Source organism: Corvus cornix, chromosome 4, assembly GCF_000738735.6.
Source record: "Corvus cornix cornix isolate S_Up_H32 chromosome 4, ASM73873v5, whole genome shotgun sequence".
Taxonomy (NCBI): domain Eukaryota; kingdom Metazoa; phylum Chordata; class Aves; order Passeriformes; family Corvidae; genus Corvus; species Corvus cornix.
In genome coordinates this window covers 46471851-46497736 of record NC_046334.1, presented here as the reverse complement: position 1 = coordinate 46497736, position 25886 = coordinate 46471851, and the positions used below count along the sequence as shown (strand labels likewise).

General features: G+C 37.5%; 1 protein-coding gene across 2 annotated transcripts in view; it reads right to left on the bottom strand.

Moving 5' to 3' along the window:
- USP46 (ubiquitin specific peptidase 46) overlaps window positions 1-25886 on the bottom strand; it is a 59497-nt gene that overhangs the window by 8870 nt on the left and 24741 nt on the right. The window contains exons 6-10 of one of the 2 annotated variants that reach the window (XR_005601682.1): window positions 24779-24862; window positions 24286-24483; window positions 23554-23632; window positions 9053-9159; window positions 4676-4877 (exon numbers count right to left, since the gene is read on the bottom strand). Coding sequence is in view for 1 of the 2 variants with exons in the window: in XM_039550349.1 (XP_039406283.1) it covers window positions 22506-22607; window positions 23554-23632; window positions 24286-24483; window positions 24779-24862 (463 nt within the window). In the remaining variant the exon portion in view is untranslated. Of the gene's footprint in view, window positions 1-4675; window positions 4878-9052; window positions 9160-15539; window positions 22608-23553; window positions 23633-24285; window positions 24484-24778; window positions 24863-25886 lie in introns of those variants that run through there. The other variant, XM_039550349.1, reaches the window with a different exon arrangement.

The window sequence follows — 25886 nt, the reverse complement described above, 5'->3', positions numbered from 1 at the left end:
TGCTGTATTTTATGAGGCTAATAATTTAAAACTTTCTTTCCATGTTCTGTGAAAAGACAAGAAGTTGCTATTTTTCTTACTAAACCACATTAAAGAGAAAGCAACAGCAACTGGAGTATTGCTGTCATGGCTTAATGAAAACCAGAGCATTGCAGTGGAAAACACGCTGGGAAGGACAGCTTCAATTAGAGGAAAGGGGAGATTAAAGACCTCTCTTTTATACAGCCTAGGGAAGGAATGTGAAAGAATGGGTTTGAAGAAGGCTCTAATTGAAGGATAAAATGGAAACAGTAAATGGCTTATGATAAGATCAGTAAGCAGAGACAGTGAAGCCAGTATTGCTAGGAATAGGTGTAGAAGTTCATAAAACCCCCAAAAGCCAGTTCAGTCTGGAACAGGCAGATACAGAGGAAATATCCCAGGAATTGAGAGTACAAAGAAATCCTACTGGACAAGGACTAAAGGTTTGAAAGGGAAGAATGTAAATAGTTTGAAAAACAATCAAGTATTGTTTGCATTTAAAAAATATTCATTGAAATAAGAGGAGAGTTAGGAAGAGAAAGGTCTTTTCCTGAAGGAGGAGTGAATGAAATTTGATTACAATTACGTGGTGAAGGTATCCCTGCAAGCACAGAAAATCAGTCTTCTCAACCGGGAAGATCTGCATAGTCGGAAAGGTAAAATCTCTTAAACTTGAAACTAATACAATGTAATATTTCTTCTTAACACACTGTATAAAAGAGCTTTTACTCAGACAAGTATGTTTTTAATTAATTTAAGTAATTAATTCAGCCAGGATGAGAACAAGGTCAGGGGGAGAGGAAAGCTGGATGAAGGAAATTATTTCAACTTCAAAGAATGTTTAGCTACATTAACAAGAGCAAGAGAAATGGGATACCAAGAAGAGGAGATTTTTTGCAAAGAAGTCCTCATTCTCCCTAGCTTTCCTGTGACAGCTAAAAATTTTAGCCTGTTTGTTTGCTGCTTCTCTGATTTTGAGGCAAGGCTAACCAATCTTGTTTTCACTCCCCTATTGATCCTTTGGAGAGCAGCTCCATCTGAGCAATCTCCCACTTGTCTGTGCAGTCCGTTTTTTCATCAATCCCCAGCTGGCGCCACAGGTTAAGTGCTGTTATATCTTGTAGTTGGCATTGCCATCTGATACCACTGACCATTTAATTTATTCCATGAAGTGTCTGAATGTGTCTGTCCTCTTGAGAGGCCACAGATGTCTCATTTCTTTCTGCTCTTAACTGCTGTCTGCCCTGGCTTCATACCACACACTTGATTTTGTCACGTGGTCCTTTCCACAGTCTGTGCCTGTTCCACCAAGTTTCTTTCTCTCTCAGCTATTAAAAGCCGTGAGGCTAGCCCAGTATGTGTGCACAGGTAGGTATGTATATGCACATAGCATGTATTTCATTTATCCAGGCCATGCCACCTCCCTGCTCCTTTTTTGATGGCAGGTGTTTTGGGGATGATGTTTTGGGGACAGTTGCCTGGCACATGCAGACATCTGCCATGGTGAAAGGAAAGAAATCAGTCCTTGAGAAAAATGGTTGCTGCAGGTCAGGCCTTAGAGACATAACTATGTGAGGAAACTTGGCTGTTCCTTGCCTGTACCATATCTAGCTCTTTCCAATGCCCTGGGTCCATTTATTTCATCAGTACTTAAAACCTCTTTGAAGTATTTATAATTTTTTATTGGGTGTTTCTAAGAGACGCACATAATACAGTTGGTCCAACAGTAAATCTGCTATGATGTGTTTATAAGGAAGGTTTTAGAGTCTCTGGAAAGTTTAGTGTTGAATGATGCAAGTTTAGACTGAGCTAGAAATGTGAACCAGAAAATCTAGGTCATTGTGGGAGAGTTTCTATTTTTACCTGAAGTAGATGAACATTGACTGACATCCTTACGAAAGGACGACACTGTTTCCTTATTGACTTACCATCATTGTGTTTCCCCTTTAGCTTAAATTCTGCCCTGGTGAAGCACTAGGGAATGTTCCTGCTGCAGCACTAGAGCTATGTACAGATGTCCCAGTTTGTCCTGTTATTGAACAAGGTGTATTATCTCAGGCTCAACAGTATGCTGATGGAATTTTCAACTCAGCTGCTTTGCCTCCTGGGCACAGCTCTGTGCTATGTAGACAGGTTTGCATTGACAAATGTGATATGCCTGGTGACTGGTACAATTTTTCCCCAGTTAGAAGTGATCATCAGGAGTTCACAGTTGGAACCTGTGATCCTGTGATCCTGGCCATGAAGGAGAACAGGACCTGGAGCAGCTCTTTATCAACAGCTACCTCTGGTCAACTCTAACTACCTAACAGGGCATGCCATCCCTTACACCCACTCCAGGCAGGTGACTTTTACCTCCTTTTTTATTCAGCACATACAGATTTGTTAATGTTCAGAAAGGAAAGTATTGCACTGGATAAAGATGACCGAAATGTAAAATTGCTGCAGCTTCTGCAGTCAGTCTCTGTTCAAGTAGACAGGTCCATCTGCCACCAAGAAACAGGAATGGGCAAAGGTTGGACCCTTTGTCCACTGCTACGGCTGAGCAAGCCCAGGGAGGTGAGTAGTATGTCAGTATGGACACTAGTGGTAAGACAGGTTATTAGTCGTCCCAAAAACACCTTTTGTACTTTTGTGACCGCATTACAAGCTAGAAAATCTTCAAAAGTTATTTGTCAAGGAACAGGACAATGTCTCCAATTTAAATTTTCATGGGCTGGAGAAAGCCATTTTGCAGGCAGTTCTGATCAGGTGGATGCCACTGTGGCCTTTCCACATGCCACACCATGCTGCAGATTCTAGAGAAGGATGGGTCCATGATGCAAGATCCTGCGTGGGCAAGCATTGTTACTCACGTAACCTGTTATTCTTGGGACTGGGTTTAGGGCCACAAAGTAGTTGCTTAGTGGTGTTATAATGCCAGCTGCCTGAACAACTGTGTGGCAATTTGGAAGGCCACTGCCTTGTGTCCACATTTCTCTGAGAGCTTTTTCCTTTTTGATAACCTTCAATCGCATCCTGCACTTTTCTTGCGTATTTTATGCCAAATTGTCCTCAGGTCAAATCTCAAAAATTAAATTGGGCTGAAAGAGAGTTCATCTATTCTTCTCTGTTCCTCAATCACTCAGAAGGTGCAAGTCCTGCAGAAGAGAGACAATAACTACTATTTCATATAATAATATGTGTATATATCTGTGCTTACTAATTTAAAAGGACTGCTCTATCTACTGTGAGGAGAGGCTTCATTGTGATAAGTGTATTATATATGCCCTTTAGAAATCACAGTCTGAACACCTGACTTCAAAACTACAGTGAACCAGATTCTGTGCCTATTTTATTAGATGATCCTTCAGCTTTGACTTATTTAGACAAGACACTGCTGAAAGTGCCTTTTAACATACAGCAAAGGTAGTGGAAATGAACTGCTACTTCAAATGCACCATCTTCCCAAAGGAAAAAAAGGGGTTTTGGGTAAGGTATTTATCAATATGAATAAGGCTGAACTGGCCTGAGGCAGGTGTATTTGCTCATGTGGGCAGCATAGCATTTGAAGTCATTAGCATCACAATAGTTTTAATATTTCCTATTTTAAATTATTTTGACGTATATTTAAATATAACTGAAATTTTAAAAACTTGGTGTATTGTTCATAATGTTATAAAAAGTAGTCTGAAATTTTAATAGAGAATAATTTCTGCTTGAGATGAAAACTAGATAGAAACCAAGGAAATAAGGTGTAATAAGGTGCTAAGAAACGGAGGATAATGATTTGTGACGTATTTTGAGCAAAATTGGTGGATTAGGGTAAAGATGACAGTGGCATGTGTGGGTAGTTTATTCCCTAGTGGGGGCAGAATAGCAAAGACAATAAAATCCTAGACTAGTGCAACTCTGGGCCTCCCTCAGAGAACCACAGTCCTGCTTTTGAGGAATGAGCAGAAATAAAATCCTGTGAAGCACTATGGCAACTATCACCAGGGAGACCATCACAGATCTCAAACATGTTTATCCAGAAGAATTACAAGTCACAGAGTGAGATGATATACTTGGAAATGGTATTTTAAAAGTAAAAACACTGTTACCTGGTAATTGCAGTGGTATGGAAATGTGACACTTTGAGTTCTTAATAAAACAAATCTGTTTTTAAGAGATACTGCAGTGAATATCTCCTAGAAACTGCTAAAGACTTGTACTTGCAAAATATCTGTACGTGAGAGAACTGGTCATTGTGCAAGAAGGGAAACCAGACCAAAAATGTCACCATGGTAGAACTCTGGAAAGATCTTTAAACAAACAGATGTTAAAAAAATAAATTAAACAAATAATCAAAAAATAGTTTATGGTCCTATATAAGACAAATACATACTGACATCCACAGGTGATCATGTTTGTGGGTGAAACAAATCCCACTGGGTGCAATGTGGTCCTCATGGATAGGATTCAGATGAACTTGTGCTCAAGTTTGGCAGAGATGGAAAGCCCAAACAATTGTGTGCTCTGCTTTGTTTTAGACAGAGAAATGGGAATTGTTGCATTCTGGTCCTGGTTATACCACTGATCTATCATACTGGGCAATTCATCTGCTTGTTTCAAGTTTATATCCTACAAAGGAAGATAGAAGCTTGCTAGAGTGCTATGAAGATCAGCTAGTTACCATTTATGCAGAGGTTTACATGTGTGAAGTGTTGGTTTACAAAATGCTGTATGATGCACTTGGTTGGCATTCTTCACAATTGGCCTTTTCTCTCACATGTCTTAAAAGCTTTTCTGTTCCGCCTGTACTGCCCATGGGTCACCTTGTTTCTCCAGGAGTTTTTCAATGTCACATAGCTCTTGTTGGCTCTGTCCACTCACATCTGCAGAGGTATAGAAAATGACAGTGTTATCCATTACTACTGCTGAATTATGACTAATCCTGTAAGAACAGTAACTAATAGCAGCAGTCTGTGTAAACACATGTTTCTGAACAAGAATTTCTTGCTGTCAGGCTTGGTTTGAATGTGAAGTTGAACTTGCTGGTAGTTGGATGGTTCCAGTCTCCTGTCCCATATCTCTGGGTGTATAAATATCCACAAACCTTTGCAAATGATTCAGTTAATAAAAAAAAAAGATTTAAAAAATCCAGTATCCCACAAGTCCCTCAGTCTAAACCAGGAATTCCAGCTGGTGCTGCTTGATTATCTCGTGGAGGAGGCTGGGGTCCAGGAGCAAGTCTGGGTTCCCTGATAGGGCATCTCCATGTCTACTTTTACCCTTTGCCCCTTGAGAGAGAAAATTATCAAGACTGAAATCATCATCACTGATTATCCAGCAAGTACAAAGCATCCTAAATCAGAAAAATATTTTTAATGTTTAAGATTTGAAAGAAACAAGTAATGTTCTTGTAGCAGGAGCCTGATTCTGATTTTGAATAACAAAAAACTTTTTCTGAGTAACATGAAGGACAAAAGGAAAAGACAAGAAAAATTACCAGAGACATATTCCTTCTTAGTTTCATAAATACCATCATCTCTGTATTTCATTGTGCACTTTTTTGACGCTGATATTGTCTGTGCAATGTTTACCTCCCAGTATGACATCAAACCATTTCTCAATGCTTACGTCTTGGCTTATGTCTTAAGAAACGAGCACTTTGTTCTTCTGCATTCTTTAATATTATTCTTCACTATTATTGGCAGAAATACGTTACTGTCACTCACACACTGACACAAATTCAATCATTCTTTCAGTGAACGTCTTACTCTGGTTAAATTGATCAGTGTGCACTTTGTAAAAACATTTCAAGATAAAATGAATCAAGTCAGTCAAATAACCAGGAAGTCCAATGATTCATTACAGCTGATATCTTTAGTTATATTAGTATTGCATCTTTAACTTCTTTTAAAGGCAATTAATTATTTGCAGCCCTGATTTTCTTACTGCTAAACACTTAGACCTTTATGACTGAATTTTCTTGGAGTGGGGAGCTGTATGACTTTTTTGCCATCTAACTTTTTGTCCTGTTTCCAAGGGTGGAAGAATAGTTGCTTGGTCTGATGAAGGCTGCAGCCACTGTGTGGGTCACAAAAGCACTCTGCATGGCACCCACGTGCTTCCCACTGAGGCAATTGTTTCCTTTCCACTTGTGTCAGCATTTTGCCCACACTTTTCAAACCAAAGGCCACATCCTTATGGATCATTTTATTCTGAGTGATGAGCCAGTCAGGTGTTTTTTTCCCCTGGCATATGAAGAGTGAGAAAGATAGCATAGAGTCCCCTAATGATTCAGTGTAATGTTTTAAAAAGTCAGGGCTTATTTCTAGATGGATGTGGTCATAGTTTTCCCTTTATAAGTGCATATGCCAATTGCAACTCGACTGTACTGCCATATGAATCAGAAGTGCCTATGTAGAAAGCCTGCTGATGTGGGAGTTTCAAGCATGCTTCAGTGAAGAGAAGCTGTAACTCTACCCCAAGTGCATTTTGGAAGCCAATTTCATGCTCTGTTACAAATAGGAAAAAAACCTACCTGCGCTAGGTACACAGCACAGATACTCTTGGCTTTATCTAATCATGAAGATGGGTAAGACAGAATGTTATTTCACTTTGTATGAGTTCTTGTGGGGAAACCACAGAGCTACAGCTGCAGGCTTGGTTGCAAAAGTATAGTTTAGATACTTGGAGCTATCTCTTCTTGGCAATTATATAATCCATTTTTATAGCAAACTATATAGGAAGGAGATAGATGACTTTACCATGCTATTACGTATCAAAAATTCTAGGGCTAAGAGTTTCATATAGCAGCTCCCCCGTGCCCCCAAGTCTACACATACGAAATCAGAACAATGTGGTTGAGAAAACACAGTAACAATTAAGGATGAAGGGTGTTTCCATGTGGTCAGAATCAGTAAGTTTTCACAGCTCTCAGTAGACCTGAACCGCCTATTTCAGCAGAGAACTTGGCTCCTTAGATTCCTACACGTCTTTTTGCCACAGACGACTCTGCTCTTGGAGATACATGCCAGAGTCAGCGAGCTGCTGAGAAGCCCCAGAGCAAAAGACACAAGACTAAAAAAGCTGGACTCAACACATGTTAATACTGGGGAAAAATCACAGGTTTTTAAGTGCCTTCTTCCTTACTCTAAGAACTAGATAGCACTGATGAAATGCCTTGATGGAAATTTTCCGTATCAGTTTTCAAGTAGGAATTTGTGAGTGTATTCAGTGTCAGACATTTCTGAATTTAGAAGTGTATAATGGAATATAAGGGACATAAATTGTCCCACCTTTTTAAATAGGCTTCAAACAGTGCAATCTACATGCAATCTTATAGCTGTCTGATTATTTCATCTCACTATTTGATTTGACATATTTCCTTTATGATGAGTCTGCCAGCTAAAGTACAATGGGACTGGACTGTTTAATTTAATGGCTTCCATTAGATTATAAAGTTCTCACTTGAATGAATGAGGAATTATAAGCAATTTAATTCATGAAGAGCAGCATTGAGCACAGACTGAATTTGAGCTTATGGAGGGGACACGAGGAGCAAGAAATATTTTTATTAACTTTAAACTGCTGTTAAAATCCTCATGATCTCTATGGTTAGAAAAGAAATATAGAATCTGAATACCTTGATTTTTTTAAACTATAAATGCTTATTAATCAATCATTCTCAGATTTAGATAAACAGCTATATTGAAACATAGTGTTTGAGTAAAGCAACTTGTGGCTAGTACTTTAAATTTAGAGTTATTTTCATTGAAATAAACTGATGTGTAGGACCAAATGAGCATCTCTTCCATTTTCCCATCTCCAGCACTGACCAGGTCCAAATCCTCAGCTTTATTAAAGCAGCCCTAATTCAAAATCTATTGCATTCAAAGGATTTAGGTTTCAAAAGAAGCAGAAGCAAACCATATAAGTGGAAGTTATATACTCTTTGCCTATTTTCAAGCCAAAAATTGGAACAGAATATTTTGAATACCCACAAAATAGTTGAAGTATATTACATTATTCTAACTTAATAAAAAAATAGCCAAAAGTTGAAAGAATTATAGAAGGGATAGTCTCATTTTTGCTTGTAAAATCATTTATACTTAGTACCATGATATTTGTCTTCCCACTGCTGTGCTTCCCAGGAGTCACTTTGGTGATGTTAGTGGTGTTAATTAGTGGAACTCCAGCCCTTCTTAGAACCAAGTGACTTCCTGCTCTTTACTGTAACAAGAGCAGATAGTTTAGTGTTTGGTGAAACAACCAGTCTGGGTAAATAACTCAGGGTACAGTGGGCATGGGAAAAAGGACGAATGGTGTGGGTGTGGATGGGTGCCAAGGGGACCCTGAGAAGGCCGGGGAGATGTAGGAATTATGAGCTCTGGGCTTTGTTGCCTGCATGTCACTGATGTGTTGTGCTACTCCAGTCAAGGACTTTACCTGGATGAACACCTGTAAAGGGCTTTACAGACTTGCTCCCTCTCCTGTTCTAAAAGGTATAGCAGCCTTTTTGAAGGGAAAAAAATAGAGTTAATTAAGTAAAGAATGACTACATATTATGTCAGCATCTATAAAACATAGGTTTATAACTTAGGTACACAGTAAACCAAAAATTTTGCTTCTTCATGTGTTGCCATAGCAAATCTTTGTAGGAGAGATTTTAGGCAGCTTAAATGCAAGTGATTTATGTGAAAAGAATAATAAAATAATTAAAGAATAAAAAATATTAAATGATAATTTTCAATTTAACTTCTGTTTTCTCTGATATAGGAGACTGGAAATCTACTTCCACAGAGAGAAAATGCATACTGACCAGGCAGCAAAGAATCAAAAGAAATGTAGCATGAGAATATTTTTGGGTATTTTTTTAAGGTATACCACATACCTTTTCTAAATTCTCTTTGCTCCCAATACCAGAAGGAGCCCTCTGCCAAACAAACTCCTGATCAAACAACCTAGAAGTTATTTTCATTCAAGCTCCTTGTTTACAGGTTGCTCTTATACAAGTCCTCAGTTTACAGCCAGGTACTAAAAGAGAGGAAAAAAACCTACTGACCTCCAAACCCTGCTGTTCCATGATGAACCACTCTCCTCAAGCTGGTATCTTCTCCAGAAACACGGCTCTTTTTTGTTTTTTCTGACTCAGTTTTTTTGGAAATTGTCCTAGAAAGCACAGGCAAAACTGTCAGAGAGCTTATAACAGCAGGAAATTCATCACTGGCTGCCAAGGTCCAAGATCTCCACGCTATATTTGCAAGTGCAGCAACATGCACCTAGTTGAGAGCATTATTATGTACTTTCAATTAACAGACACCTGGTTACTGGCTGTCCTAAACAGCTTTCCAACACAACACAATAAAAACTGCTCACATTGGCTTTAGTGAATGCTCCAAAGCACATTGAGTTGTAGCATGCAAAAGGCAGGATTTCTTTCCCATCTGTTCATGTGTATCAAATATTGCATGAATGTAATGATGATAATTCATGCCAGTTGGGGGTTATTTAGATGAGGCTCTTTGTTTTGAGCTTATCTTTCATCAGACCGTGTTCACCAGTGCCTGGGTCCATTTTGTCCATCAGCAGTTGGGGTTTTTTTGAGATACAGGGAAGTTGCTTTGTTAGGCTTTAAATTAAGTTCCTGTTATGGAAGGACGGCAGGTAGGATTTGGGAAAAAGAAAAGCATTTTCACAGAAGGAGGAAAATACAGTTCCAGTGTGAATGATTTCAGTGTCAGAATTCATCTGCTGTTAAGGAAATAAATTTTATTTGAGAAATAAAGTCATCGTTTTCTCCTACTGCAACTTCTTTATTTTAATTAATATCTATGTTACAGTCCAGAGGAAACAGCAATGGGAAGAGAAGTTTCTGTTGCAAAACAATTGGGTGGGAACACATGGTATTAAGAATAATGTGTTTTAAAAAGTAACAGTGGGATGATATTTGGTGTTCTCATTAGCACTGCAGGACACCATGGAGCATAAGGATGCCCATGCCCTGAAGCTCATGCCTGAGGCAGTCATTCATCTCTTCTCCCAACACTCTCTCAAACAGATTTCCAACCTGAGTGCACGATGTCCTTTGTGTGTGAAATTGTGTATTGACCGAGAAGCAAGTAAAAGGGGGTGATGTTTTAACTGTTTTGAAAAAATCCTTGCCACTTGCAAGTTCCTGTGTTACACACTTATATTACTTATCTAGTCCGCTGTATCACCCAGCAGGAAAGTGGGCACAAGCTGTCCAGCCTTCACCCCACATAAACGGATTTGAAACATATGGCTCGCAAAACCCAGAACAGTCCTAACAGTGAGGTTAGTTGGGTGTGCTGCTTCTAAAAACAAAGATTACTTATTTTTTTACATCAAACTAATAAAACTTGGAAATGGTTTTAGGTCTGGATTTGGCAGATCTTTGGATTTCCCAAAGTTTGGGAATGCTGAGGTTGTTGGAGAACGTTAAGTAGAAACCAAAGAGTAAAGGCAACACTTGGTAAATGTCCCCAAATGAAAGGACTAAGAAGAACAAAACATTTTCCTTTCACATAGATAATATGGCTGAAATCAAGGGACAGTGACCTTGTGGTGCAAAGTCCTTGACTTCACTTTTTTGTTGTGTGAAGTGTCTCTTAGTTAAGCAGAAAAGCCACCCAGTGACATAGCTTTGCTTACTTGTTCAAAGAAGTTGAGAAGGTTTTGTAGAGTCCCTTCCTGGCTGGGTGTGTGCAGAGTGTGGGGAGCAAGCAAAAGCAAATTATTCTGCTATAGCTGGACAGCAATATAAAATTAATATTCAGCTAAATGAAACTTTTCCTCTAGGAAAGATCTTATAAACTTTTGCCTTTTCTTTGTTCAGGTACCAGTTGAAAGGGTCTGATAAAAATGGACATCGGAAATGAACAGCAGCTTTTTAAGCCACCAGTCCGTCACAGCGACAGCTGAGGATGGTTCAATTCTGCATATTGCTTATTGTTTGTTCCAGACTCAAAACGTGGGTTATTTGGAAACCTGATCCATATGAGCTGCAAATGCCCATGTGGGTGAGGAATTGCCCTTTATAAAGGGAACACAGCATTTCTTGCTCCTCTTCATGGATATTAACCGCTTCCTTCCCAGAATGTTGCCATGACTTAGCTGACTTCTCTGCTTTGCAGGTATGAAAAATAAGATTAAAATGAAGAGTACAAAACCCAAGAATGAAATAATTTAAGGACAGAGTTCTGGAAAAAAATGTTTCCAGAAAAATCCTTACCTTTTTGCTATTTGACTATATAAAGCCATTGAAGGGCTGCTTCTTTTTTGCTTGTTTTTGTTTGTTGGCTTTTTTGGTTGGTTGGTTGTTTTTTTGATATTATCTTATGCTTTTTAGGTCAGTTTTGTTGATATTCACGTATTCACATAATCATGCCAAGGGCCCAAGAAAAGTAGTAACAAGTAATTCTGTAAATAATATGATAACATCTTATTATCTAAGGCATACATGGAAAATTATTATGGATGACAAAATATTTTTAGGGGGAAATTAGCTAAGCAAATACATGAAGAATGAGGCAGTAGACAGTGCATAACCCATTAGCTTAATTCCTATCTGTATAAAAAGCAACCATAAACTGAGTAAGCTTGGTTAGAAAGTTTCTTTCCCTTGTAAACTTTAATTTCTTTCTAAGGAAGTGATCTTTAAAGGGTCATTTATTTCATAACCTGTCTGCAATAGAGTTTTCCCCCTTTCCTTTGAAATCGCTAGATATAGTCATGGTGAGTCAGTGAAAGCAACAGCTCCCTTGTTAGATCACTCTGGACCTGATTTTTTTCCACTTACTTTGGTTGAGGTTATGAGGAGGTATGCTGCTTGGAAATAAAATTCAATAGTAATGACCTTTTAGGACAAACTTCAGGCACATTTGTATCACAGCATTAGTTCCTGCTGCCTCTGGACAGTTGTTTGTTGTCTTTGTAAAGATATTCTGTCAAATAGTAGTTAACTACTCTTGATGCCTGCAAATCTCCCTCCCTGAAAGGAGTGCTGCAATTATTAACTGATGACTGCCTGAAAAGTAAAAAACAGTAATATAATAACCTAATTATTGTACATGTAAGAGTAATTCAGGTTGCAGCCTCTACTGCTCTGATCTAAGCTCCATAGTTGTCTGATACATACAAATATTGGCTTACTCATTTTCTAGTTGAGAAATAGAGGAAGAGAGAGATTGTATTATTTGTCCCGTGCAATACAATGAGTTCTTGACAGGGATGAGAATAGAAAGCACAGACTTGCCTATCCAGTCTTCAGCGCTTCCTGCTTTCCTGAACATTCTTTCCCAAAGGATGAGTCCTATGAATGTGTCCAATAATATTGGCTAATAAATGGCTGCAAAATTCACTGAAGTTGGTGGACTGATATTGCAATCCCTTGGAGAAAGAGAAGCTAAATACTCTTCCATTCAAGAGCTGGAATAGTAGATGATACTGTCCAAAATCACAGGAGTAATAGGAAAAATAAAGAAGCCCATACGTAATGGCTAATAGGAAAAAACCCCAACACCCCAACACATAAAGGGTATGGAATGTCACTAGAGGACTGCCACTGGAGGAGGACCTGCATCTAGGTTTTTTTTCATTAAGAAATGGTATAATTAATTCAAATTTAGCAGAGTTTCATGGAAAAAAAAAGTTTCACATGGGAAATATGACTCATTTTCATATTACTGGGATTTTGATAAATAAAGTTCAATTATATAGAGCATGGTGAAGGAAGTGGTTTGTTTTATCTGGGGTGGGGCCTGGCTGCACAAGAGTGAGAACGAGAGATTGACTATATTAAGGAAACACGTTGTCCAGGTACATTTCTTTTACAAGTGTCATGACAACTAAACAGAGGCACTAAACAGTGAGCATTTCTTCACAGCCGTTACCACACCAAACACTGGCTGGGCACAGTCTGTGCTCTGCAGTACCACTTATTCTAGGATAGACTGATTGCCTTTCCTCATCCTCTGTAACTGCATTTGGGAACAATAAATAAGTATGAATGTGTAACATTACCATAAAATAAAGCTTTTAGATATCAAGCACTGTGTTCTTTAAGTCATGGTAAAAACACAATTTAATGTAAGTATTGAATAATACTCTGAAGCATGTTAATACAAAAGTTTGGTTGATTCAATGTTGGTTGAAACATCATGACAGGATAGTGATGCAGTATGCCCAGAAATAACCCATAAATGTCAACAGTAGAATTAGCAACCTGTGCTTGAGCATTTAAAAATATCACAGTTGTAAAGGTTAGGGGGAAGAATTCTGCTTATATATTGGGCTTTATGTTGTCCTCAAAGTCATATTCTGATGCTGTCTTAGTCAACACTGGCCTCTGCCTGAAATACTCATCTTGCAGAATTAAAAGTCTGTGACCTCACCTCAGAATACTTTTGTTCATCTGAAAATGTGCATCCAGAATGAAGAAAGAGAAATAAACCATAAATCAATTACATCATCCTTGCTTTACCTAATATTTTCTGCTAGTGTGTAATAATTAACAATTACTAAGGGACAAAAGAAAACTAATCCATTCCTTGGAAAGTGAAGTGCTGTAATGACAAACTTTCTGAGCAACCTCGGCTGTCCCAGTGCATTCCAGGCAAGATGAACAGTTCCAGAGACATCAAGGGATCAGGTTATACTGGAACAATGTGCTACAAGATCTGCACTTTGAACTGCATCCAGGAGGGAATGGGTCAAGGTAGCTGCTGAGGAGCTGGTGAAAATGTTCCTACCAGTTCAACTGTTCTAGCTGGGAGGTGGCCAGATTCAGTTCAAGTTGAAGTTATCTAAAATATATAAGGATTTTGGTACGCATTACCCAATTTCTACCATTTTCACCAAATTAAGAGTCGGAAAGTTATTTATCAGGTAAACTACCCTGAGAATGAAAAATACTTCATAAATGACAGGGAGAATTACATGACTAATGAATAAATAAAATTTAAGATTTTATTTGTGCTCCTGAAGCTTATTTTCAAAGAGCAGAGATAATAACACCTGTAGTTCTTCTCCACTGTTCTGTGTTCCACACATTACCATGTCTTACATCTGCACAGAAGAACACAGCTCTGCACACCAGAATTTTTATGAGGATGCTGTAAGAAACTTTATTCCAGATGCTGTTATTACCAATCCCACTGTAAAGCTGCAAACCCACCTGGAGCTTCTTTACTCTTAGCTATAGTGAAGTGATTGATGGTAAAATTTGCTCTCTAAGCATTTGTGATGGCTAGTTTGCAATATTGGGTGACATCTGTATCTTGTTTCAACATTTTTGCTTCTGTTCTGTACCTGACTTGAATATTTTTTCTCATATGTGTGTCAAATGAAATCCAAAGGATGTTTCAGTCTGTCTTATTCCAAATTTCATTCAGCACTCACCCCTCTATTTTACCCTCGCAGGGATTTGGGAAAGTGTTTAACAGCCTCCACCTCTTGACTTTTATTTGACCCTGGTAGGTCTCTCCATGCAGCCCGGGGACAACCTGCAAAATCCAGGGTGTTGACTCCTCTGCTGTTTCTGTAGTCATGTTAATTTCACTATTAGCACCAGGTGAAATGTTTGTGACTGGTTCAACTCTGCATTGTGCAGTGAGGGTGAGTGAAATCTAACAAGGCAATGGATTGATCCATTTGAAAAAATTAATAAGAGGAAGATTTTTTCAGAGCAGATAATTAAAATGTTCTGTTGCCACATATATATCTATATATATATATATATGTATATGTATTAAAAATGATTGTCCTATTTTTCTTCTTTAAGAATTTTTACTGGATTTTTAAGTTGCACACAAGCATTCAAAGAAATTAAAATCTCCAGAAATGTGATTTTCCATGTCATGTATTTAGTCATGTCTAATAAATAGTGTCTGAAGTCATGAGAACATTTAAATGAGTAACTTTATAATTTTCTCCTACCATATCTGACTTTTCAATTATTAAATTATATTTTTAGCATTTCTACGGTTATCTGGTGCACAGAACATAACCCAGTCTAATGTAAAACAACAAATCTAATTCATAAAAAAGAATAAAGAACAGAGACATAGGTAAACATCATTCAGCTTCTGGGAAAGTGCATTTCTGAAGTGAGAGAAATTCTAGCAGAGCCCACGTAGTGATTGTGAATCCTGCGGCTGGAAACTTCTCCTTGGTTTCTTTATTTGTACGCCATAAATTCTATTTCTTCAAGATATTTTAAAATAATGGATTGGTGATTATTTATTTCAGTCATCTCCCATGTTTTAAATTTCTGTCTCCATCCTGCAGTTAAATGCTTATGTCCTAAGAACCCAGGGATAAGTTTGAAGGTACTTCAAATATTTTTAATTTGAGAGGAAATATGTACTGTAAGACATGAAGTGTTTTTCAACCTAGTCCTTTGATAGTCTGATGTGCCATAAATCATAGAGTGTGTTAGCTATAAATATAATATGCAGTTTGACAGCTTTGTTTGATTTTGGTTCCCTAAATGATTCTGAAGGAATAAAAAGAATACATTTAGACAGGAGCAAGAAACTCCAGCCTTTTATTTGCCACACTTTTGAGAATGTAAATTGTGTTTGTTAATGAACAACATTAGGAAAATCAGCAATGAGGAACCTTTCAACTCTCTGACAAAATTTTAGACCTCATTAGCAAAATCCTTTCCCACTCCTTTAGTCACAGGTAAAATCCCAGGATAAAAGGGCTCATTGTTCCCTGATGTAAAAGGTAGTTCAGTTCTGACTGATTTTTATTGTCTTCAGTTTTAGCTGAAACATTGAAGCTCAGAAACATTGACAAGGTCAGTGGTGTGCTTTAACTGGGTACAGCTCAGCCATGCAATTGTATGTATATTCCACCAAGACAACTCACAAACTACTTGCAAAACTTGTTCTCCTAAGATTCTTCAGAGGCAGTCATCCCACATGGTGAAATATTCTCTGAAGTCACTTAAAAAGTGATGATCACATTAAATGAAATAAAAAGCAAGCATCAGCAGTCTTGTCATCTGTAAGAACACAGGTTTCTGACATTCAGAAGCATGTTGTGTAACAACCAGCATCAATGCTCAGCCTTAGTATGGCTCCAGCTGAAGTCAAAGCAAATTGAATGGAAGCGAGATCAGCTAGGGAGTTTATTTTATGTAAAATATAAACATGTTAACAGGAGAAAATACTGTCTTCTTATGTTACAACCTTAATAACCAACATGATTTTTATCTTACAGTTCTGTAGGTGGTGCAGGGTTCAATTACATGTACATGATGATTAAAAAGAGCAGATATTCATCTGTACACATACACTGAGTATTGTGCGCTGTACTAGAAATCCAGAATTTTTATATGTCCCCAATTGCGTACCTCATAATTTTACTACCTCTTATTCCATTTAAAAAACTAGCACAAAATTTAAAGTAGTTTTATTATGATTGCATCATTTTGACAAGGTAGAGAGGGACTATATATTTACAAACAGATACACATATTCAGAGCCTCTGAAAAAAACCAATCCTTTCCATATTTCATCCTCTTCTCTTTCTTCTTCCTCCTACCCTACAGTCATACAGGATGTGGTGGCTTTACTCCTAAAGCATCGTGATAAGTTATGGAGTTTGTGTTAGGTGTTTTCCAATGAAAGCCACTGAGACTAGAAAATTGTCTCCAGGAAAAGCAGTGGAACCTATAACATGGTTGCCCTGATGTTGCTCCTGCTGTTAGAATGAGAGTTGAGAGAGGACTAGGAAACAATTTAACATGTGGACAGAGTCTGGCATGGGACATTTCAAACATGAACACCATTGCAAATACAAAGCTGAGGTTTAAGCTCAGCCTCTTCAAGGAATGTATACCTATTAATAAGATTTTGGGGAGCAGGGACAGAGGGGTTGCAAATACTCATTAATTATCTACTGCAGCAAGCAACACGTTTTGGTGAACTGCAAGATGTCTTCACAAAGGGTTTACTCTTGCCACTTTGGAACCCTACAAGAAGGGTCAGGATTATCTAGAGGATGGAGGTTAGGAAGCTGCATGTCAGTCCAGCTTCTCCCACAGACCCACTGTGCTATTGCAGAAAAGTTACTTACTCTTTCATATTCTTACATACAGTGAAGTTGCCACCTGCAACAGCCTTCACCAGAAGCATTAGGCTGTTTGTTAAATTGACTGCTGTGAATGGTACACAGAAGTTAATTTATTTTACATAGTACAACAGTCCCAGTCTTGATAACCAAGTAAAACAGAATTTATTAAAGAATTATAGCAACTTTGAGACCATGAATAAAGGGAATTATTTGGAGTTTCATAATAAATCAGTCAGGCAAAGCCAGCAAGCAAACCTCCTAGAGGGTAAAGAATCATTAGTATGTAAAATGGTGTGGGTTTAGCAAGATGGTCCCATCAGGTGGGCACATACCTCCCAATAGGTGTTATTTGACCCTGTATGCAAAAGAAGTGTGTTATCTGAATAAATCTTGTAGACAGGCTCAAGCAATCTCTTTGAAGTAATGCCTATTAACTGGAAAGAAATTAAATGGGTGTCTATCGAGGCGAGGCTTGCCAAGGGCTATTTACATAGTAAGGACCATGTTGAATTGAGAAGAAACACCTCAGTATCAGAACAGATGCAACAGGAAAAAGTCCTGGTCTTTTCATTGATCAAAGAAAATACAATATCTAAAGCACTAGGAATAACCCTTGCATTAACAACACAGAAACCCAGTGACTTTCTGATATGGACACCACGGACGCTGTCCTCTAAAAACCATAATTTTACACCAGCACTTATCTTCCTTCATTATCTCTTTGCTTTATATTGGCCCAAGTGCAGAGAAAAAAGATGCAAAGATTTGCTCTCCTTGCCAGCATGCACACAGTGGCCAAGAATAAATGTGGTTCTTCAGATTATTCACACTTGAGACTGAGCAGAGCACTGATAAAATGGCAAAGAGAGCAATACCTGTAGTATTGGCTGACTGACAGTTGACTCTGTGTTTGGTAAAAGAGAATTCTCCTGTAAGAACTGGAACTTTCCTAAATTTTAGTTATTGATAACTGTGTCAGAGATTGAAGTATTACAGTCATCCTCAGATGGGTTAGCAGGCAGAGAGTAAAAAAGAGACTGTGAAATGTGCACTGAGAGCACAGTTCATCAGGTACCGATGTGTGTAGCAGACACAAAGTAAATGCTGCTTCCTTTTTAGATATGAACAAATATGTATGAAAATGCTTGGGCTTTCCAAATTTACAAGCCAACTAGGACTACAAGACTAAAAATGGAAATTGAGTTGTAACTAGAGATTTTGGATCACAAGCAAACAGCTGCAAAAGCAGTCAGACAAAGGTAAAATGTTAAGCTGATCGGAATTTCACAAGATTGACATTGCTTAAAGTGCTTGGGTTGATTACATTAAAAAAAAAAGTATATAAAAATTAAAGCAAAACAATATTACCACATAAGTTATTATACAAGTACAGTAACAGACCAACAAAAGAAAAATAAATTAAAACAAACCCTTCTAAAAGACACTAGCAAGGAACAGGTACACAGACAAAACTTGTTAAAATTTCTAGTATTCATTCAGCTGTAAGACACTGCTCACAACTATCAGCCACATGCAGCAAAAAAGAGATAAAACAAGAAATGTCTGCTGCTGAGAGGCATCAAATCCCTGGCAGCTGCAAGCTGTCAGCTCAGGTACCAACTACATGATGCTGGAACAGAGGAGTGACAGAAATGTAATGTCTGAAGACAAAAGACAGGTTGTGGTATCACTTTAGGACCCATCATGTAAGGTGAATTTCAGTTTAATTTTGTTAGGTCTTTAATATCTTTATTAAACCTGATATGAAGGAAATTCCTACTGCTTAATTTTCTTTACTCCGACGGCTAAAGAAACAAGACTTTTCATACATTATCAGGTACTCTGAGGTAACTAAATTGTTAAAGTAGAATTGACAGGAGTAATTTTGGGACTTGATTTCAAAAAGGTGTTCTGTTTCATTGGTATGGCTTTTCCATTACTCTGCTATTCTGCCTCCCTCTGCTGTGTCCCCTAATTACAAATTCCATAAAATCCCAACAGCCTATTCTGGGAAACATAAAATTTGAGTTCTGAGCTCATCCTCTAAGATATCTGATTCATCAGCACTGCAGTGCTGTGAAAACACAGCACAAGACAAAAATGTTCATTTTTCTAAGTAGAGAACTTAGTAATAGGATTTATAAATGGATAATGCATCTCAGCAACAGTGTGGGAAACAATTGGAAAACTTCAATTGTTGTTAGACCTAATATACATAGAAACCCGACACCATAAAATACAGTCATTTTAGGGAAGTACAGAATATTATTAGACACCTGTGCTAGTATTTTGTTTTCTAGATGGTAGCTGAAAAGCTTTTATTATCTTAGGTATTTTTCCATTCTTTCATAGGGGACTATGCATATCCATGCAAATCTATGCATAAGTGTAAGAGAAAAGGGATTATGCTTTATTTAATCAACTAAAATACTTTATACCATATGATTGCTCCTGTGGGGATCCCAATCCTGCAAAACTTGTGTGAATGTGCTTAATTTGACAAAGAAGAGTTCCTCTGCCTAGACTGGCACTATTCATACAGCTGTGACTGACAGCTTTTGGACTGAAGTCAAGACATTCAGCACACTGGAGGCTAGATCCAATTTATAGAATTGTGACCACAATTTTTTTAATTAAAAAAAAATGCTCCCTAGTTTAGCTAGTGTTAGTATAAAGTATGTATTCCATAATTTTTCAGAGCTGATGTCAGACTACTGATGTTGGACTTGTATGATACTAGTGCTGTGATCTTTTCATGGGCCAGCATGAATTAAAAATGCTTTTTCATAGTTTATGAAACGGCTTATTCTAGTAATTTTACTCTCAATAACTTACTGCAATGATCTGTATGTTTTACAATCTAAGGCTGTCTTGCAGTGGAGAAAACCAGAGATTATTATCCTGTTCGTTAGCATTTAAATATTAATTCATACTATTAACATTTTAAAAACCAATTTTCATGTAAGTCAATTGAAATAGGGAAAATGTTTCCTAAAACTGAACTGATTTAAAAATTATTTTTATGAGAAATTACTTTTCATATAAACATGAGTCCTGAAGATTCAAATGATACCTTAAGAATATCTGTTTTGTTGAATCTTTTAAAAACCACAGAATACCATAAGAACGTTCAGCAGTAAACAGCGAAATACAGACTTTTGGACCAGCGCTGGTTAATGCTGATCTACAAAGTGATTTCATTCACAGTGAGGAAACCTTACCCATTTAAAAAGGCCAGTAATTATTGTATTTTTATACAGAAATTCTGAATGCTTATAAATAAATCAATTAAAGAAGGATTTGCAGGTTTAGCTTTTCAGTGGAAAAGATCCTGGGTCTCAGTGGGAGTTGAAGTCTCCAGTAAGATGTCTATCTTCTGTATTAGAGACAAAACATTTCATTCTAACATCTATAAAAGAACAAGAGCTGCATCCTAATTATGCTTCTCTTGAGCCTGCATACCAGCCTTCATTCATGTGAGTGATCTCTGTAGACCACTGCTATCATTCACTTCAGTAAGTCCTCCAAGGTTACATTCTATGTCTGTTTTCTTGCATCAGTATAATAACATGATAAATCACAAATAATCTTAGCTGAAAAGCCCACTTCTGTTTCTCATTCAGTGTAAAGTGCTACATTGCCTTAGTTTACAAAATGGCCATTGGTAAATCCAACTGAACTTCAGACGATGTTACAGTAGAAGCTACTTCATTTTCACCATTATTTCACAAAAGATATTTCACATTCACAGTAGAGTACAATGAAAACATTATTCTCTTTCCTACAGAAGACTAAAATATGAGATGTAGCTGCACTTCAAAAGCCATTTCTTGAAATGGAGTGTTGGCCATAAAGTGTCAGGCAGGCTTCTTAAAGAAAAGGACCAAAAGAACATTGTCTAATAAATACATAATGAGTGAATAAAATATAACAGGTAGAAATAAATTTTGTGAGATGAGAAAATTTCCTTACTAGAACCAACTGTCAGCCCCCATGAAGACAAGAAGAGTGTTTTTGCTGCTGATGTCATTGGAATAGGACTTTGGCTACTGAAGTTCAAGAACTGTATAATGGAATGAAAGTGTCACACTGAACAAGGTAGTTACCCAGCATTACCACTGACTATCAAGCCACTATCAATCCCTTCTCATACCCTATTGATACCTTCTTCTACATTTATTCTTCGCCAAATTCGGGTATTCCGGTGAATTTGGAAATTTTATTAGCCAGTGCATGACAAGTGCCAGCCAAATTCACCCAGGAAAATCACAAACTAAGACTTCTGTACTAGTTTTGAAATCAAGCACTCCAGATCCCTTTCTGTTTCTGTGGTGACAAAACTCTGTCAAATATGACCAAAATGTTAAGGATGATATATACATGATAGCATGTAAATTAGTGGTTGCTATGTATTATATTTCTAAGAAATGGACTCTGTCTTGAGAAAAGAAAATGGGAACTACAGATACTTAGAAAATTGCAGGACCAAGCTGTGTTTTTTATGTACAAACAACAGTTATTTAAATGACTGGATAATTTCGGTCCTGATGGATATGTTGCATGTGAGCAGTGTTGCAATCTTTGCAAACTCAATCAAAGTAAACAATCTATGATATCATTTTAACAAAAAGGTAAGATCAATCTTTATAAACGTAATTTATCTCTGTATCATATGTGTCATCTTACTCTCTTTATTCCAGTGCTCTGTAAATTCTGAAATCTCACCTCATCTGTATTACCTCATGATGAAGTGACTGAACATACAGAACTACTTAGTTCCAGTGTAATTTAAATCCCTCTATGTGAATTTTAGGTCTGTGGTTATACACTGAAAGTTTTTAACAACCAAAATTGAAATTATTTTGGAAGAATATCTTTTCTGCAGCAGAGTAACAAGTAAAAAGATCCCCTATACAACCACAACTCGAATCATCACTGAATTGATTTTTTTCCTTACACTTAAAAGGGGTAAGTATATGTCAGGATGTATTTAAAGGAATGCTTTGTAAATCAACACACTCCAAAACCATTTAGAAAGTTTTAAATAACTTTGCCCTAAATGTAATGAACACTTTCATATAAAATACTACTCTAGCTGGATTGGGTTTAACAGTTGACATCCAAACCTTATGGTCTGTAAATGTTAGTCCATATAAATTCCACTAAAATCTGACTTCAATTAGCTCTTCAATCAGACTTAAAAACTACAAACAAACCCCCCTCTCTAAAACAAAGTTCTGAATGTCAAAAATGGACGGTTATAGTCAACATCACATAGACCATTGAATAGGAGACAGAGTGTATCGTTGTTCAACCTTCCGAGCTGTGGTCTGTGTAAAAGTCAGTTCAGGGGAGCCATCACCTTCTTTTACGTGCAGCATCATTGTGCGCAATTATCACAGTTTGCCAAGTCACTCTCTTGACTGATAGAATAAAATATAGCCAGACTCTGAATTTTTTGATATATCAGAGGTCAGACCATAGAATTCTTCAATAGCTTGAGCATCTATTTTCTGCAAAATAAATATTTTTTTTAATATGCTGTTAGATAAAACAAATACCAAACACAGATTAAATGACTGTATGAACAGAAATGACAAATTCAATTATTTGTTTAGAGGTAGCAATTAGCAAATTCTGTTTGCAGTTTAAGCAGTGAAAGGGTAATATTTAGGGGCTGAACCTTGCTGATCTCACTCATGAAAGTCATAGGCATGTTTCTGTCACTGAACCTAACTGAATTAGGCTTTTTCCAATAACAAAGAGACTCCTTGGAATGCAGTAATGAACACTGTTAAAACACATAAATGTGACCATGTGATCCCATCTTTCTCAAATTTCCAGAAACCTTCTTCAAGACATGCCCCATCCAGCATCTCAGTGCTTACTTTCCTTACCTCTTCGGAAATCAGACTCAAGACCTCAGTTTTGCCAATGACATAAAGGGTTTGCATAAGAATGCATTTCAGAATCCTTAGACAGAATCTGTAATAGCTGTGGGACAGATTCTACTCTAATCTGCATTCAGGCAATCCCAGATCAACAGCACAATTCAGACTTTCTTGTAACTTCCCCAGTTTTCAAAATTGAAAACTCCATAGCAATGCTAGATTTACCTAGTTCAATTTTGCCAAGTGATAAGGTTTTAATGAATTAAATTGATTTTATTAGATATAGAAAACATTCAAAATTAAACACTTAAAGTCTGGTATTAAAAATATTTGAAGTTGCTATGAAATAAAAAAAACCCTCTGACATTAACAGAGCACAAACTACAGGATTAATAATTTTGTTTACAATCTTTCTTCCTAACAGAGTTGAGCTAAATATTACATTATAACCGAACTGTGGCTTTGCAGTTCTACCCATCTCTGCCCAGTTCCTGATCAGAATCTTAACCCCAAGTAGAGAAGCAAACATAAACACAAAAGTTGTGCTCATGACCTTCAGCATACTGACCTCTACAATGTCATCATCAAACAAGAGCCAAAATCCATGACTTTTCACAATAGTAATGTAATGCCCCCGATTCGGTCCACTAGAGAGCAAAACAAAAACCCAAACCACAAAATATTAGAAAATGCTACTGAGTCCATTTTGATAAGTCACATTTCTTTATGAATTCATAATTATAATTAAATCTTATGAAAAACATAGTAAACCCAGCTGTGGTGGTACGCTAGACATTTAGTTGTTTCACCTTTTCATTAACTTGTTGCAAGGCTCATCAGCTGAAAGCTAAAGGTGGTGTTTTCACCTGTGCCAGGACCATTTGCAAATTAACCTATAGAACACTTAACAAGTTGCTCATGGTAGGCAAAAAATATTTTTAAAACTTTACGGATTAAATATAGGGGGGAAAATTGACTAAGGTGATCTGTTGTGGGGCCTACATGCTGACAGCCTCTGGCCCTCACAGAGTCCTGGCTCCCAACTTTTTTAAGTGGTCTCATGAGGAAGAAGATAGTTTCATCAATTTAAACTAAACTTTTGACTTTTGGAGACCTGAGACATTATTTCTTAAACAAGTACAGATTTACTATTAGGGAGGTTGGCCCAAGACACATGCAAGTCAGTGCAGCAGCAGGGTTTAAGCCCTGCCTCCCACTCTCCCCACATTTGGTCAGGGATGCCCGCCCCTACCCTTGGAGTATCTGGCAATAGCTCGTGATACACATGAAAGTACATTACCTTCCACAGTGAACAACAACAGCTACCAAGTCGTACATTCGATCTAAGTTGACGGCATCGCCAGATGTGTTGAAGAGACGTAACTCCAGAGGAAATACTACACGGTAAGACAGCTTAGTATACCTGTGCAATTGCTCCATATACTTGAATCTCTTGAGGTGTAAGGCAAGAATCATTGGCAGTTTTTTTACTCTCATCCTGTGAAACCATTATGAATGCATATGATTAACACCTGACCAGTTCAAAGCCATTCTCTCTTCCCTTAATAAGCTAACGTCCACATTACAAAAGCACTTTGTAAGTAACAGTAGTCAACTAGCAGTAGCTTCAAGATTAAGACACATGCCTTTAAATCTGTCTGTAGGTTCTCTGGTCCACACAGAGAATGCATTTGGGATGTAAGGCTTCTAGGTATCTAAACAAAATAAATATCAAGGAGGAAGTTTGTCAGAGCCCAGAAGGGACATGGTGAAACAGTCTGCTCTTTGCTTACCTCTTTTGTGCCTCTTGTTTACTGCAGCAAGTTTCACAGTAGTATTTCTGTTCACTACATAGTGTCTCTGTGTTACTGAAGTCTCTGTAAATAAATACAGTCATCAGTTCTTTAAGGATATACATTTGCCCCACTTGAGCTGATGAACTGGAACCCAAGAGACACACAGGATCAAATCTTCACCCATTCCAGTTTTCTAAAGCATCTGAAGCAACTGTACTAGAGTTTGCAAACGGACTTAGGGTATCTGGCTGCTATGACAAGTTGTATTAGGAGCTGAGGCCCTCTATATGATACAAATGGAAGGTCAGGTATGTCAAAAGGGGACCTATATCTGGTCTCTCACACATAAAGGGGCTGCCCAGACGTGGGTATAGTCACTCAATCCATTCAGTTTCTTTTAAAATTATTTGCAGAATTAAACAACTTCACGTGCACTTCTGTCATCCCCAAATATTTCACATTTTATGGAGTTCTTCTGTAAGATAGGTTTGAATTGTCTTACACAGAAGAAATAAATTGAGTTTCCTGCATCCTCCAACCTTTAGAGCAGTCATCCAGATGTTTTTAGATTATACCTTTTCATTTTCTAAAAAGGAAAGAGACAGCTGGTATAGAAAATTTTGTAAATCCTGATCAAGTAAATACACTCAGAGATATTTCTGGATTGAGCTTTTGAAGTGATGAAGGCAAAGGAAGGCTGGTTTGATAGCATCTTTCAGTTCACACAAAAGATTTGTTGGAAGCCACAGGGCTGATATACTTTGGAGCGGAATTTTAGGTACCTAAAAACATTTAATTGTAAAAAAAAAAAACAAACCTAATTATTTTTGTCACCTCTTGTGTTACATTGCAGCTGAGCAGGTGTTTTGAGAACTCCAAATGCAGATATAAGCACCTATCTTCCATTTTAAACACATGGGTTTTCTTGTGACTTTGGGCCTTAAATAGATATATCAGAATTCCAGAACTGTCTTATTGATTGCCCCTACCTTGTACCTGACAGGCTTCTGAACTTCAGGAAAATTCAGACCCATTCAGACCCAACAAAATTCCATTCTACCACTGCAGTTCACATTAATGGAGGCTGCAGCAATACTGCCTGCAA